Here is a 15,241-nt window from a genome sequence, read left to right on the forward strand (position 1 = left end):
AGTCAGGTGAATTATTTGGTAAAGATGCCAGAGACGAAAAAACTTTATCCAGTATGTCATGTGAATATGTTGAAAACCTACTATGTCAGGGACAGGGAACCGGAAAAACAGGTATTAGTTACTGCCCGTCAGAGTGAGGAATCAAATCCAGATGATTTGGATTTTGATGTGCCTCAAAGTAAGTTAAGTAATGAAGAAGTCCTTAGTGAATGGGATAGGATAGTGAGCTATCTGTCTCAGGAACAGGGAACTGAATTGAAAGGCTTGTTGCAGCAATATGAGGACATATGTAGGAATAGAATGAGGAGGACTAATAATATAGTACATGAGGTTGAAGTAGGGAATGTTACTCCTTTAGAACACCACTACAGGCTTAATCTTCTCAAAGGCGCACAGGTACGGAAGGAAGTGGAAGCGATGCTCCAAGAAGACATCATCGAGCCGAGTCAAAGTGAGTGGATTTTGCTGATCGTGTTGGTTCCCAAACCTGATGGTACTGAGTGGTTCTGTGTGGATATTCAAAAGGTAAATGATGTAACTAAATCGGACTCATACTCAATTCGAAGGCTGGACGACTGTGTGGAAAAAGTTGGACAAACCACTTATATCACAAAGTTGGACTTACTCCATGGGAGCTGGCAAGTACCTTTATCCAGTATGTCATGTGAAGAGAGCAAAGGAAGTTTCTGTGTTTGTAACCCCAAATGGGCTGTATCAATTTAAAGTAATGCCCTTTGGTATGAAGAACGCACCAGCCACATTTCAAAGACTTATGAACAGAGTTGTGGCAGGATTGATTACTGGTGCTATCTATGCAAATGACTTAGTGATCTTTAGCCATTCATGGAAAGATCACATGGTGCATTTGGCAGAGCTCTTTGAAAGACAACTGGAGTCAAAACTGGTTAGAAATTTAGCAAAAACTGAATTCGCAAAGACAGAAATGACATTCTTGGGACATAACATTAGACAAGGAAGGATGACCCTGAGGAATGTGAAGACAAAAGCCATCAAGGAATTTCCAAGACCATCCTTGAAGAAAGAAGTGCTTTGATTTTTGGGACTGAGCAGATTCTACCGGAAGTTTGTGCCAAACTTTAGTAGCGTGGTGGCACCGCAGATGGATTTGTTAAAGAAGGATACAAAATTTCAGTGGACGGAACAATGCCAGGAGGCATTTCAGAATTTAAAAGCCATGTCAACCATCACACCAGTTTTAGCCATACCAAATTTCTTGAAACCCTTTAAAGTCACTATTGATGACAGCAATATGGGGATTGGAGCTGTGTTAATCCAGGAGGATGATGGCGGAATTGAAAGGCCAATTGTTTTTTTTTCAAAGAAACTCAAAATTCATTGGAGAAAATACTCCACCATTGATAAAGAATTATTGAGTTTGGTACTGGCCTTACAACTTTTTAATGTGTATGTTACAAACAATGTTTCAGAGATGGTTGTGCATACAGACCACAACCCTCTCACTTTTTTGGAAAGATTTAAGGACAAGAATACGAGACTTTTTTTTTGCGTCTTATATCACAGGCTTTTAATTTACAGATTGTACATGTTGCGGGTTGTAAGATGTTATTGCAGATGTGTTATCGCGGGTTTAAAAGAAAATGTAGAGATAAGATAGAACCAATTCAGTCCAATGGTGTATTATGCGGAATTAGTATGAAATGTGTAACTTTAGATTCTTGACCTATATATTTCGTGCTAATGGTGTTAAGATTTAGAGAGAAACAAAATGATGGTTCATTTTGTTTTCTCAAGGGAGTAGGTGTTACGAAGTAGTGTACAATAATCATGAATTGGAAGGCAGGAAATTAGAATTTGTTTGTTAAAAAAAAGGGGCGTGGTCCCTTTAAGAGATAGAGTTCTTTTCAAAACTTATAGATTTAAACAGAAAATATCTGCAAGCAGCTGCACAGAATTCATTAATTAAAACGTGTATCGAAGAGTTATACTGTTAGCAGGCAAAGCAGCATTTTTATCAAGACAACAGGTTTTTGAATTTAGCCAAGTAGTTTAAACTAGGCCCTTGATACTGAAAGCCAATTGAATTTAAATCGAATCGTGTTGACAACCTGGGATCAATCCTAGTGTAAGAAATGGACAGGTCATCAAGGGTATAAAAGGGAGGGTTTTTGGAAAACTGGCAGGGAGAGCCAACTGCCAGTTGAAGGGGTGAGAGTGAACTACAATCTGAGAAATAAGCCCCTACCTCTCATAAGAAATCCCTAAGCTCTAAGAAAGCACCATCTTAACCATCAAAAGTAGCACAGCATTTCTAGCTAACAGTCTTGACAGAGAAAACATCCCTGACAGCAGAATCAGTAGAAGAAAGACATTTGTGACTTGAGATCAACAGAAGAAAGGCTGGAGAAGGCAAAGTGTTCCAGAAGACACAGTCTGTGTGAACTTGGAGAGATTAAGTTTTAATTTATTGTTGTCTTATTAATTGGGTTTATATAAGTGAGACTTGTGTTTATTTGAACAATATTCCAGTAGAATTTAGTTCAATTCATGAATAACTAGTACTTTTGGGGGAGTTGTTTGGTTTGATATTAATTCTATTAATTTATTCATTGTTAGAGTGTTAGAGTTAATAAATAAATTGTTACTTGTTATTTATAAAGTGGATCAGGGATTTTCTTTCTTTTAACAAATGACGAGGTGAAAGACGAGCCTCTCTGGGTGTTTTGGGGTGATTATTAGAAGGGAATCTCTACTCCTGTCATAACAGGATTGTGGCATGTGTTTCAATTTTAACTATCAGAGGGGTTCGACCTCCCCTTCTTATAACACAATATATAAAGTAACAAATAAATAAGGTTTAATGAAAAGCCAAACATGAGAGGTTAAGGTTGATATGACCAGTTGGTTTCAAATTTTATACTTAATACTTTTTCTAGCTTTAATGGGAAGTTCCTGATTACATGAAGCTTGCACTCTAATCCCCTTTCACCTTTAGCAAACAATACGGCTTTCATTCATTAGCTAGTTTTAATATACTCCTTGGAAAACTGAGCACCCCACGCACCATATAATGCAAGCCAGGCAGTACTTCAATTTTTTTTTAAAAATTCATGCAATATCTAGTAAGAAATAATATTTTATAGAATTTCAGTTGAAATACATTTTTTGAAATTCATTTTATTCATTAAGAGAATACTTTAAAGCAATTTGTCTAAGCACTATTAGCAGAGCAGCTGGAGCTGTCAACTCCAACCCTGAGTGTTTGCCCTCAGACACAGCAGGGCGGAGAGGAGTTGTTCAGGCCACTGCCTCCCTCCCTCTGCGTATAAACACATCAGAATAAATTTCTCAGGAGCACCTGCAATTTCCACCAGGGTTGTGTGGCAATAAAGAAACAAGGCATTTTAGAGAACATTTGGCCTTTTGTAGAGCTGTTTCACTAGCCATCTGTTTGTTTTTAAACATTGTTAAATTGAATAAATGGCGCAATATATCCATCAGCATGTACTGTGTGAAGATCTCCATGCAATTTTGTGCATATACTACATGAAATAGACCCTTGAAGGGCTGTGGTTGTGTGGGTGGAGTAGGGGAAGGGGGTCAATTATTACTTGCTCACATCAGCATTAGTAAAGCAACAAGGGTCTGATGGATTCAGTTGGTTTTCCATTAATGTTGATGTTGTGTCTGCTGCTACTTTCAATATGGAAATCAGATCCTCGCATCTACATGGGACCCCTTTCTAATTTTAACACCAAGCTGGTCAACATGTGCAAGCGACATGACCCGATTAGTTTTTATCAGCAACTGAGCTTATGAGGCTGCCAAAACTTATTTTCTGATTAATTTTGGGGCAAGGCTCAGGAGGACAAAAATAATCTATGCTACCGATGTCTAGATTTCCCCACTTCTCTATCAGAAACCACCTCCTTACTTCCCTTGTTGCCAGTTTACACACACACACACACACACCCCACCCACCCCACCCACCCCCAAACTGGATATGGCACTGTCTACATCAGGCCAGCTGTATCTGATCATCCATTCAATGCCATTCAATCTAATTGAATTCTGAGTGTGGTGGCACAGTGGTTAGCACTGCTGTCTCACTGTGCCAGGGATGTGGGTTCATTTCCAGTCATGGCTGACTGTCTATGTGGAGTTTGCACATTATCCCTGTGTCTGCGTGGTGCAGCTGTGCAGGTTAGGGGATTGACCATGTTAAAGATTGTCCTGTAGTGTCCAGGGATGGACGGGTTAGGTGGGTTAGCCATGTTAAAAACCCCTTATGGGGTTACATAGATGGGCAGGGGTGGATCTGGGTGGGATGCTATTCAGAGAATCAGTGCAGACTCGATGGGCCGAATGGCCACTTCCTGCACTGTAGGGATTATGTGAGACTGAAAATGATCTTTCTTGCCATTGGAGTGGGTGAGCTAACAACTTGTTCTGTGTGTCAACCATGAAAATCTAAGACTGACCCATCGTTTGTCAGGAAATGATTAGAGTGACCAGTGCCAGTCTTGTGGACACGGAGAATAAGCTAAACACTGATCAGGCAACCTCACTTGAGTTGTTCACTGGCAGCTTGCCTGTTTGGCTTGTGCCCCCTGTCCACATGACTGGGCTTTCAGACATCCTGACAAATTAAAGGTGGCTTGTATCTCTTCCAGGCAAAGCCACTTTGATTGCATCTAAACTAAACTGATTTTCAAATCTAGAAATCACAGGTATTGGAAGGGCTCTGAGATTTTTAAATGCTGCTTTGTAGATTCTTGTTTGGAGAGGAAGGAGGGAGGTTCTTTTCTAAACAGGGCCAGAAAGGTCTCAAGATAAGTAGGCTGGTACTAGTGGGGAAAGTTGACCAAATTGGTAAATACCATGAACACTGCTTTGAAGATCTGGCTGCAATTAAATAGAAATTTTACAATCTTGACCAGGGCTATTAATGTGACGTTTGCAATTTTCATTTGTGTTGTTCTCTGCTGAATTTAGCTTCACCTATAGTCATAGCATTTAAACGTCATCCCTTTCCTTCCCTTCAGTCTCCTCCAATCACAACAGCACACTTGTTTGAATTCCTGTACTACTCATTGATACACTCTGGCTTTGCCCAACCTGTGTCACCTTTCATCCAAGACCCACATTATTCTAACCTAATATGCAGACATTTCACAAAGCTATTTCTAACAAACCACTTACATTTTTTCTTACAGAAGTAGTGAGACACAATACCAGGGAGCAGTCATGGATCAGAAGGACAACCATTATTGCCCACCCAGTCTACATTGGAGGAAGGGTGCTTATTATTGTAAATTGGAAGCATATGAGACCGTATGGTGCCAATCAAGGCTGAAAGATTCAATCTATTTATAATGATATCTTCGGTTGTTTTATATGCACCATCTAATAGGGCTTTCTGAATCAGTTTCTTTCAAATCTTCAGCTTTCAAAAAAAAAATCAACCTTCCTGGAATGTGGAACCAACAGTTTAGTTTCAGTAGCATTCGCTTGGTTAGTAGGATACAGTTGTAATATGGGATAATTAATAACCTAGGTAAGCCTCTACGTGGAGATATGATGTGGGGCATGCTTTGAAAATTTCAGCAAGGTAAAACACAAATGAAAGGAAGTTGATTTACATATTGGAAACATAATATTTTATGAGTAAGCAAATAGGCTTATTAGCACCTTTTTTTAAAGCATTTGGATGCCCTTAAAGCTTCAGAATTGAGCCACTTTATACAGCGATAATGGTGGGAAGTGGGGTTGGGAGACCCTGTCCTGTTATCAAAAGGTGTTCAGCCTTTTCAGTTAAAACAGGATGTTACCCAGAGTATTCAATTCTAAAATGGCACTAAATTAATACTGGACGCATGACAGTTTACTTTGTAACATGCCCCAAGATTGTGCAATTAAATGCAATTTTTGGGAGTCCAACCATAATATGAAACATTGGCATATTTCATGCTGATGATTACCAGTTGAAAAATAGGAATGTATCAGTTTTCTTTATATTTATTCATGGGCTGTGGATGTCACTGGCTGGGCCAGGACTAGTTGCCATTCCATAATTGCCCTGGAGAAGATGGTGGTGTGCTGCCTTCTTGAACCTCTGTAGGTGGTGCAGGTGCAATCACCCAGTGCTGAGAGAGAGGCGGTGATAGCTAAATAGTCAGTGGAGAAGGAACAACAGTAATGGGAGTGGATGGGAAAAAAGGAAATCAAGAAAACCTGTGACGGGGTGGGGAAGGTGGTGTGGTGATGCACAGGTTTCCCTTATTCAGATGCTTTAATAGTTACAAAGACATGAACAAGGGACAAGAGTAGGAGAAAGCAAGAACTGCATAACTGGAGAGTAGGCCATTCAGCCCGCTCTGCCATTCAATTAGATCGTGGCAGATCTGATTTTAACCTCGATTCTACATTCTTGCATATCCCCAATAATCTTTTATCCCCTAGTCATCAGAACCTACCTCTGCCTTAGAAAAAATTCAAGATTCTGCATAAGGTAAACAAACCGTACGACCTGTTTTACCAACACTGCATTTGTTGGACCGCATTAAAAAGTGGGATCCTTCAGGTTGAAGCCTGGAAGCAGTCCCACTGTGACACAGGTATTTATTTCGCCTGTCACCTTAGTTAGCGGAGGGATATTGGACGTGGTGCCTGGTGGTTCGGCGTAGAATGATGCGGTCTGTTGCTATGCGACGGGAAGTTGCAAATGTGAAACTTTGGCATGAGCGGAAGGGAAGGGGCTGCAGTGTTTGGTACCTGGGCTGGGGGCAGGAGAAGCACAAGGGAACACCACGCTGCAAATTGATTCGTGCTCCTTCAGTTCTTGGTTTAATTTGATTTAAAAATCTTTCAGCCCTGCCACCCTCACTGCTTTAAAAATAATAGCAAAGATCTCGGTTATAATTCACCTGTTCTCAGAATGGAAAGGCAGAGGCCGGGCGGAACACCGAATGTAAGCACTGCTAAAGAAATACTGAACTGACAGTGGGGTGAGTGCTGCCTCTGAGTGTTTAGTAAGTATTTCCACCTTTTTCGTCATTCTTTCACAGGACGATTCTGGCGAAGCCGTGGAAGAGCTTGACAGTGACGCCGCTACAGACGATGGCGCTGAAGATCCAATGAGGCCAGCCAGTGTCCCAGGAGAAAGGACACCAGAGCCTGATCTGAGCGAAGCCTCCCCCTCAGAAGAGTTCGATCAGGCTGCCCTACCAAGCAGTACAGAGCTCAGCACGGTGTTGGGTGAGAGTCTCACCAGCTCACATGACAAGAAATACCCTGCTTCCTCGTCTCGCCTTGTTAAATTCACTGTTACTCTGACGCTGGCCATTCCGGAAGGTAAGGTGATTCAAAGTCATTTAAACAGTGAGAATATTACAATGTCACTCGCCATTTCAAACATTGTATGTATTCTGTTGATCGTTTATCGGCGTCAAAAATCATGAATTACTTATTAAAATTAAATTATTTTTTTAATCCAAATAGTTCCAGCCGTTTAAAATTTCTGAAAACGCTGAGTGGGAGCTGCACAAATCAAGGACTGCCAAATTCACCTGCTGTAACTTTTCCTTCTTGTTATCAGAGCTCCAGCTTTATGTCTTAAAACAAGTTGTTTTAATAGTTTACCGTTAAGTAGTTTGGAAAATCTTTTGGACTCGATTAAGAAACATATGATCGAATCACATGTTTTCAGAAAACAACGTTTTCATGAATTACCAGGGCTTGGTTGTGAACTTATTTGTGATTCACAGCTTCTTCACACGTCTGCCTTGTTCAAAATGCCAGTACCCCCTTATCCAGTTGCATCTTTTAATTTTAATGTGGCCAATGTTCCAGAAAGGATAAAAAAATTACCATTGTTGATATTAGTAGACAAATATTTAATTAAAAATCAATTTTTGCTATTTTAATGAAGATGTCTTATTATAATGGCAAAAAAGATTTTACCTATGTTGCCAACAATAATTAGTGCAAAATAAACCGCTAATGCAAAAAGGCACAAATACATATACATGTCACAATTTATGTGCAGCAGGCAGAGAATCATTCGTTATGCCATGATTTGCAAAACAAAAATGGACCAAATTTAGCACTGACTTGTCATGACTGCTAAATTAATATTTTATATCTGTAGAACTGAGGTAACGCAACAATCTTTGTATGGGAATATTTCACCCTACATCTCCAATTTCATTAGTGGTGATATATTATTTAAATTATTATTGTTTCTAATCAGATAGTGACATTTGTGCCTACCGAAAATGTCTTGGGGAGAAAAGCACCCAAACAATGTGGCCTTATTTATAGATTTACCCTTCATTTTCAATTGTGTTTACGATCAGTACATCGACAATTCCATACATTAGCAGCTCCTGTATAGAAATATCACAGTGGGAACCATACACCTGTTGCTAAACCCTGTTGTGGTTTATGTTGTTTAACTTTTTATATTTGTAGCGCAACATGTTTTGTGGTAATAATTGTCTTTGGTAACTTAAAATTATGGAACATATATTTCCTAGGTCTTGAGGGTGGCGGAAAGAACTTGCTCGAAAAGTCCAAATCAATGAAGTCATTGGAAGCATTAAAACCTCTCAAATATTATCATATCGAATGGACCCTTCTCCCAAATGGTGAAGTGACAAAACTCGATATAGTGACCTTTGCGACAGCGGCAAAAATCTATATGGGAATAGACAGCCAGGTAAGTTCTTTTTTCTAAAGTCAAATAAGCATTATCAATTCAGGAAGAATGCAAAGGTACTTATGAGTGAAAGATGGAATTCCATGTTCATCTTATACTCTTGATGAAGTTTTAAATCCTTAGAAAAAATGAAAGATCTGTACAATTTATAGCTGCAGGCTACATGCTCATTGTTACAGCTCCTCATGCCCAATTCCATTGTCTGACTCTGACTAATCAGTCCACTACCTTCTGCTGGTTGTTAGCTCATTCTAGATCTCTTCAATCTGTAACTCCAGCTACCCAGTTCTTCTTTCTCATTTTGGGGTCATAAAGTTATACAGCATGGAAACAGACCATTCGGTAGAACTCATTTGCACCAGCCAGATATCCTAAACTGATCTAGTCCCATTTGCCAGCATTTGGCCCACATTCTTCTAAAACCTTCCTATTCATATACCCATCCAGATGCCTTTTAAATGTTGTAATTTTACTCAACCCCACCACACCTCTGCAGCTCATTCCATACACCTCTGTGAAAAAGTTGCCCCTCAGATCCCGAATAAAATTTACTCTTCTCACCTTAAACCTGTGCCCTCTAGTTTTGCAGTAGGTCAGCCCATTCTTAATTATTGCTTCCTTTTATCATTGTCTGCTCCAATGTAAGACACCAGGCACTCAGTCCCTTATTAGATGATCTTTATTACTTCATAACACGAACATAATAGGAGCAGGACTAGATCATGATGAAAACTTTTACTGAGACTGTGCCCTCTGGTCCTAGACTCTCCCATGAGGGGAATTGTCCTCCCAGCATTTTCCTTGTAAAGCCCTTAAGAATCCTATATGTTTCAATGAGATCACTTAAACCCCAGTGAGTAGAGCCCAACCTTGTTCAACCTGCTCCATACAGGGGATCATTCTCGTAAACCTTCTCTGATCTGCCTCCAATGAAATGATATCGTTCCTTAAATAAGGGGATTAAAAGTGCCCAGAAGTCATCTCACCGGTACCTTGTACGTTTTCAGTATGACTTCCTACTCTTAAACTCAAAGATCATGGTTTAACCCCACCTTCTTACCCACTGTTCATATCATGATCCCTATCAGTGGAGAAAGATGCAGATTGTCAATTTGAATTCCAAGCTACGTCCTGCATTTTGAAATGTTTCCAGATATGACTCCTCCCACTAAACATGATTAATATAGGCTCCCACTGAGCAGCATGTCCAGAACCTCTTTTCCACATAGAACAGTTTTCCCAGGATCTTTCTGTCACGGGGAAGCAGGCCCATTTCCTAAACTTGAACCAATCAGGTTGTCCTCCCCGGCCAACAATCCCACCACCAGGGAGCTGAGCCAAGAAGCTCAGCCACTGGTATTCAACAAATTGATATCTTATTAAGACTCGAATAACACATTTGCTATCATATAATCTCTAAACTCAGCTGCTGAACAGCAATCCAGATGTTCCTGTGCAAACTGAACATAAGTCATTCCCATCATTTCCCCATCTTCCCATTATCATCAAAAAGTTATAAAAATATACAGTTTTACTATGAGATGTAATTAAGGTATATTTAAAATGATTTCTTCCATTACAATATATTGTAGGTTCTGAAGCCATGGTATGATGGTGATCAAATGTGGTTGGTCTTCAGTCATAGTGTGGAGCTGCCAGTCTCTAAAGAAACACTGTTAAAACTTGGTTCTTATGTGATGACACTTCATATATGGGACAGTAAGGATAAAGTCAGCTCCAAGGCAAAGTTTGATCGGTCCAAGCCTTTGCGTATTTTCATGGAGAACAAAAATATAGGTGAGTAGGAGGCGTGAAATGTTCTGCAGTTTGAACAAATCCAATAAATAATTAATGAAAGAACTGCAGATGCTGGAAATCAGAAGCCAAAACACAAATTGCTGGAAAAACTCAACAGGTCTGGCAGCATCTATGGAGACAAAGCAAAATTAACATTTTGGGTCCAGTGACCCTTCAGAATTGCAGCTAAACGTTAATTCTGCTCTGTCTCCACAGAAGCTGCCAGACCTGCTGAGTTTTTGTAGCAATTTCTCTTTTTTGTTTCCAATATATAATTATTTCTTTTTAATGGAAGACCACATTTGTCAGAAAAAGTTCAAGTCACTGAACACGAAAAACAATGTAATTTGCTGTAATGCTATCATTATTAGTGCTGTTATTAATATGTGAATGCTCTAATTAATGTGCAGGATCTAGTAGTCCATTTTAAATTCTAAATACCTGAAATCTCATGATTCTAGTGAGGTGGCTGTGTTTAAAAAATAGGCTGGACCTTAACACTATCAAAGATAAAATATTTTATTTGTTAGCTAAAGTTTCATTGCAATTAATAAAATGAGTGAAAAATGACCAAATGGTGGGACAGTAGACAGGCCTAGCAACATACTTTACCTTATAGTGAAAATTGCTTCTTAGCTATGCCTTCAAAGTAGTCACAAAATCAAGGGTAAAGAACTCACTGGAAAATATATCAGTTAGATTTTGCATTTCTCATTTTCTCCTCTGTGTATGGAAAAAAGTTCTCTGTTTCATATTTTGACAGAAAATTTGTCAGGGCAACCGTTGTGTTTTTAGATGTATTTTGGTAAATGAACAGGGCATACACTATCATCATTATTGTAATGTGTGCATAAGGACTCATCCAACTGATTAATCTTTCTTTTGGCAGATGAGGAAAAACATTTGGTTCAGGAGCAGTTGAAACTGTTAAAAAATAGTCCCCTCTTGACAACCTATAAAGAAACCAATCATATATACCCGAAAGATCTCTCTCAAATCCTTGGAGAAGGTAAGACTCAGATGATACAAAATGTAGTGCTTGATGCTGGCTGGCATACTTAAGCAAAATAAGAGATAAGAAGGCCCAGCATCTATCATAATTTCCATTTAGTCCATGGAAATTGCGAAGCTGATTTTTAAAAAACGTAGGGTTATGGGGTTTTTTTTTTTGCAACTGATGGAATGTTAGGTAGCATTTCATTTCAATTTTTGTTTAAATTCAATTTTATATAGAATCTGTTGTGGTTCACCCTATACGGAATACTTCTGACATGTAGTCACTACTTTACTTTATTGTAGGGAATCCAACAGCCAAAAGATAGCTACTAAGACCCCACAACAGCAATTATTTTGATGACCAAATATTCTGTTTTATTGATACTGATTGGGTGATAGTTTGCTGGAGCACCAGGAAAACTACCCTGTTCTTTGAATAGTGCCAAAGGATCTCATACATCCACCTAAGAGAGTAGAACTCAAATTATAATTTATCTTTTACATTCCTGGTCAGCCCAAATGGCCGTACAGGAAACCAATGGTAGGAGACTATAACTGGACGCTCTTGGGGATGATTCCTAGTAAACAAGAAAAACAGCATGTCAGTAATTAGAGCGGATGGGAAAGATGGAGGTTTCAGCTACAATTACAGTGTGTGGGATGTCTGGTATTTGAAGGTTGGAGAATGGAATGAGATATGGTGGAGGGATAAAGCAAGGACATCCGAGTTGAGAGTGGGTCAAGGTAGTAATTATGGCAGTGGGAAGAGGGAGGCTACAGTTGCTTGAGGAGGAGCCAAAGGCTTTTTCAAGATGCTGGGAGGAACCCTATAAAATCTTTGGCTCACAAAGTAAAACGCAATTACTGTGGTTGGTTTGCTCGCCAAGCTGGCTCGTTAGTTTGCAGATGTTTCATTACCCTGCTGGGTAACTTCATCAGTGCAGGCTCCGATGAAGGGGTCCAGTGTCTAAATACCAGGTGGGAAAACACGACAGTGCTTCATCGGATGCTGCACTGATGAAACGTCTGCGAACTAACGAACCAGCTTGGTTAGCGAACCAACCACAGCATCTACAATCTGAGCTATAAATCTACTCAAGAACCTTAAAACGCAATTAGTTTGTCAAGCCGATAGCTCCTACTTCCCTTTTCCCTGTCAAGCCTCTTAACCCCATGTAAATAGGGTTGTAAATTGAACAGTGCAATTCTCTTTTAAATATATCAACTACATTTTCCACCTCTCCATGGGAGAATACTTGTTACTTTGCTGATTTTAGGTGATTTGAATCACTCCCAGATTCCTGGTTCTAGACACTGGACTTATTTAGGGAAGAAGGGTAGACTGGTGTTTCAGGACAAAATAATCTGTGTTTATTCACAGTACAAAAGATAAGTGCAATACAAGAAATAAAGATAAACGTAATAAACAGTGAAATTAACAAAATCAATTATATAAAGGACAGTAATACAATTAAACACACTATTAGCTATGTTATGCTTTATTAGAACTTAAAACAAGGGTTTTAATCACAAAGTTTAATCAGGCTCCCTACCCTTGTGGTCCCACGTACTGTCCCTGCCCACCTTCCCCTCCTTGCTATCTAGGTCAGAAACATTGGGGTCTCTGGAATTTAAGCTCACCACTGAGGAAAACTCAGTTTTTAAGCGTGCCCAGTTGCAGAGGTTCTTCCCATTTACTGTCTTGGTTTGGAACAGGTCCGTGTCTGAAAGTTCTTGTTCAGATTGCGCTTGGTTGGCTTCCCCTCTCTCGGATGACATTTGTTCTGATGATGCTTTTGGATTGGCTTCCTGATTCAGTTTCTCTGTTCGGCCTCTGTGTTCTTGGCTCTGAAGCTGCTTCTTGGGGGTGGAAGCCTGTGGGCATAGAAGCTTTTTGAAGAAACGGCTCTCCCTTCAGGTGAGATCAGGGCTAGCAGTTATACTGACTGTGTGTCCTGTTATCTCCCTCCACATCTGTGTTGTCTGTTGTTTTTCTGGTGCTTCCTTCTGAAGTTGATTGGTTTTCCAATCATTTAAGAGTTTATGTGAATGGATTTTGATTGAAGTTGAATGTCTGGTATCTCTGTAGACCCCATACTGTCTGTGTTGGGTAGCCCGAGGTGTAGAAGCTGTCTTGGACTCCAAGAGTCCAGGAGTCTGTTTCAGTTGATTGTTCTTTTAGCGTGGAGGTGTCAGTTGGAATTCCAGGCAGAGCAGTGGTTCCAGACAGACATCTCAGTTCTGTGAGTTGTGTTTGTGTACTCTCCACAGAACTCAACTCATCCCAGCGTCCATTTACCTTTTAAAAGTTTTGAAAAGTCTAGGGTCTTGTCTAGTATTTTGGATGAAGGGGATTTTTGCTCATTCCTACACCAGTTAGCTAACCTGACGACAATTGGAAGCACAGATGTCAGGCAAGGGGATGGCCTCTGAAGCCACTCCACTGCCCTTATTTCCAATATTCCTGATTTTTCTTTCCCCACCCCCCCCTTCCCTAGCACTCCCCTCCCCACAAGAATAAGAATGACATTCAGCTTCTCACCATTGGATTCCCTGAGGAGTAGGCCTCAACCAGTAGATTTTAGGACCTGGAAGAGAGACTGGCAACCAGAGTCTCTAGCACTGAGGCCTGTGATTGGGTGCGACGCATGCCTTTGCTCGCCTGTCAGAGTAATTGAGTCAGTTCTCTTACCAGTGGGAGTGGTATGTTAGTTACCACCTAACATGCTTTCTCCCACACTTAGGTGGAATTTTGCCATTGTTTTTCTAATACAACTTGTTTCCAATGTCAGTTCCAGGTGCTGTTGCTCACAAAGCTATTTTTTTTTTTTAATCATCATCTCTGTTACACCAAAACATATTCAGAATGGGTACTATTCCAGAAAAGAAAAGTACTGGAATCTGAGTACTTCAGCCCCTTATTTAACATTATTAGTCATATATTTTAAAAAAAGAATAGAGATTAAGGGCACTGACCTAAGATCGCCAAACCTTTGGATTGTCCAAGGTTTTCTAGAAGTAGGAGGTTAATCTTCAGTACTACTCCAAGCAACCATGAGAAAAATCATTGGGACAGTAAAAAAGGTAATTTTTTTTTAAAAAATAGGCCTTAAACAATTTTGATAATTAGTTTTAAAAAATTAGGAAAAGAAACTACAGTACTGGGCAGAGTACTTGGAATTGGAAGTTCATGTGATGAAACCGGCAAGGACACTTCCAACCGGACCTGATACTGATCTACAATCTGAAAAGCAATTAAAATTATTCTGTTAATGAACTTGCCAAGTGTTTATAGAAATTTTCTTAATGAGAGAGAATTTCTGCAGGTCATCTCTTGATTGTCTGCTGCTCATTTGGCAACTCTGCAGAAACTCTGGAGAAGTAAGGTTTCCACAGAGTGTCCAGCATGAATTGGGAAAACCTGTGCAAAAATTCATAGTTTGTGTGCACAAGTGTACAGAGTTGTACTTTAGCAGCAGAATAATAAGTTGTGTTACGTGGTATGCGACACTTGTTGCCAGAATGTGGAATCATAGAATCCCTACATTGTGAAATGTAGTGAATCAACCAATGGTGCGCAAGAAAAGGGAAATGCATCCATTAGACACCACCTCCTCCATGTTCTGTCTTTATTGTCTGAGGGTTGTTAGTGCCATGATATCACATTGGGCAAGGCAAGGAGCTAGAATGCAAGAAGTACTTCAATTGATACAGGGACTGAACTTGTTTTGTTGGCATTATTCTGCACCA

General features: G+C 39.8%; 1 protein-coding gene across 1 annotated transcript in view; it reads left to right on the forward strand.

The window, feature by feature from the left end:
* The first annotated feature begins 6,733 nt into the window (after positions 1–6,733).
* The window catches only part of cfap92 (cilia and flagella associated protein 92 (putative)), a 59,597-nt gene continuing 51,089 nt past the window's right edge, over positions 6,734–15,241 (forward strand). The window contains exons 1-5 of the mRNA XM_048606717.1: positions 6,734–6,949; positions 7,047–7,332; positions 8,517–8,698; positions 10,291–10,495; positions 11,385–11,504. Of these exons, the coding sequence (XP_048462674.1) occupies positions 6,917–6,949; positions 7,047–7,332; positions 8,517–8,698; positions 10,291–10,495; positions 11,385–11,504 (826 nt within the window). The 5' untranslated portion in view covers positions 6,734–6,916. The remainder of the gene's footprint in view (positions 6,950–7,046; positions 7,333–8,516; positions 8,699–10,290; positions 10,496–11,384; positions 11,505–15,241) is intronic.

The sequence above is a fragment of the Rhincodon typus genome, chromosome 16, assembly GCF_021869965.1.
Source record: "Rhincodon typus isolate 14 chromosome 16, sRhiTyp1.1, whole genome shotgun sequence".
In the NCBI taxonomy this organism is placed as follows: Eukaryota; Metazoa; Chordata; class Chondrichthyes; order Orectolobiformes; family Rhincodontidae; genus Rhincodon; species Rhincodon typus.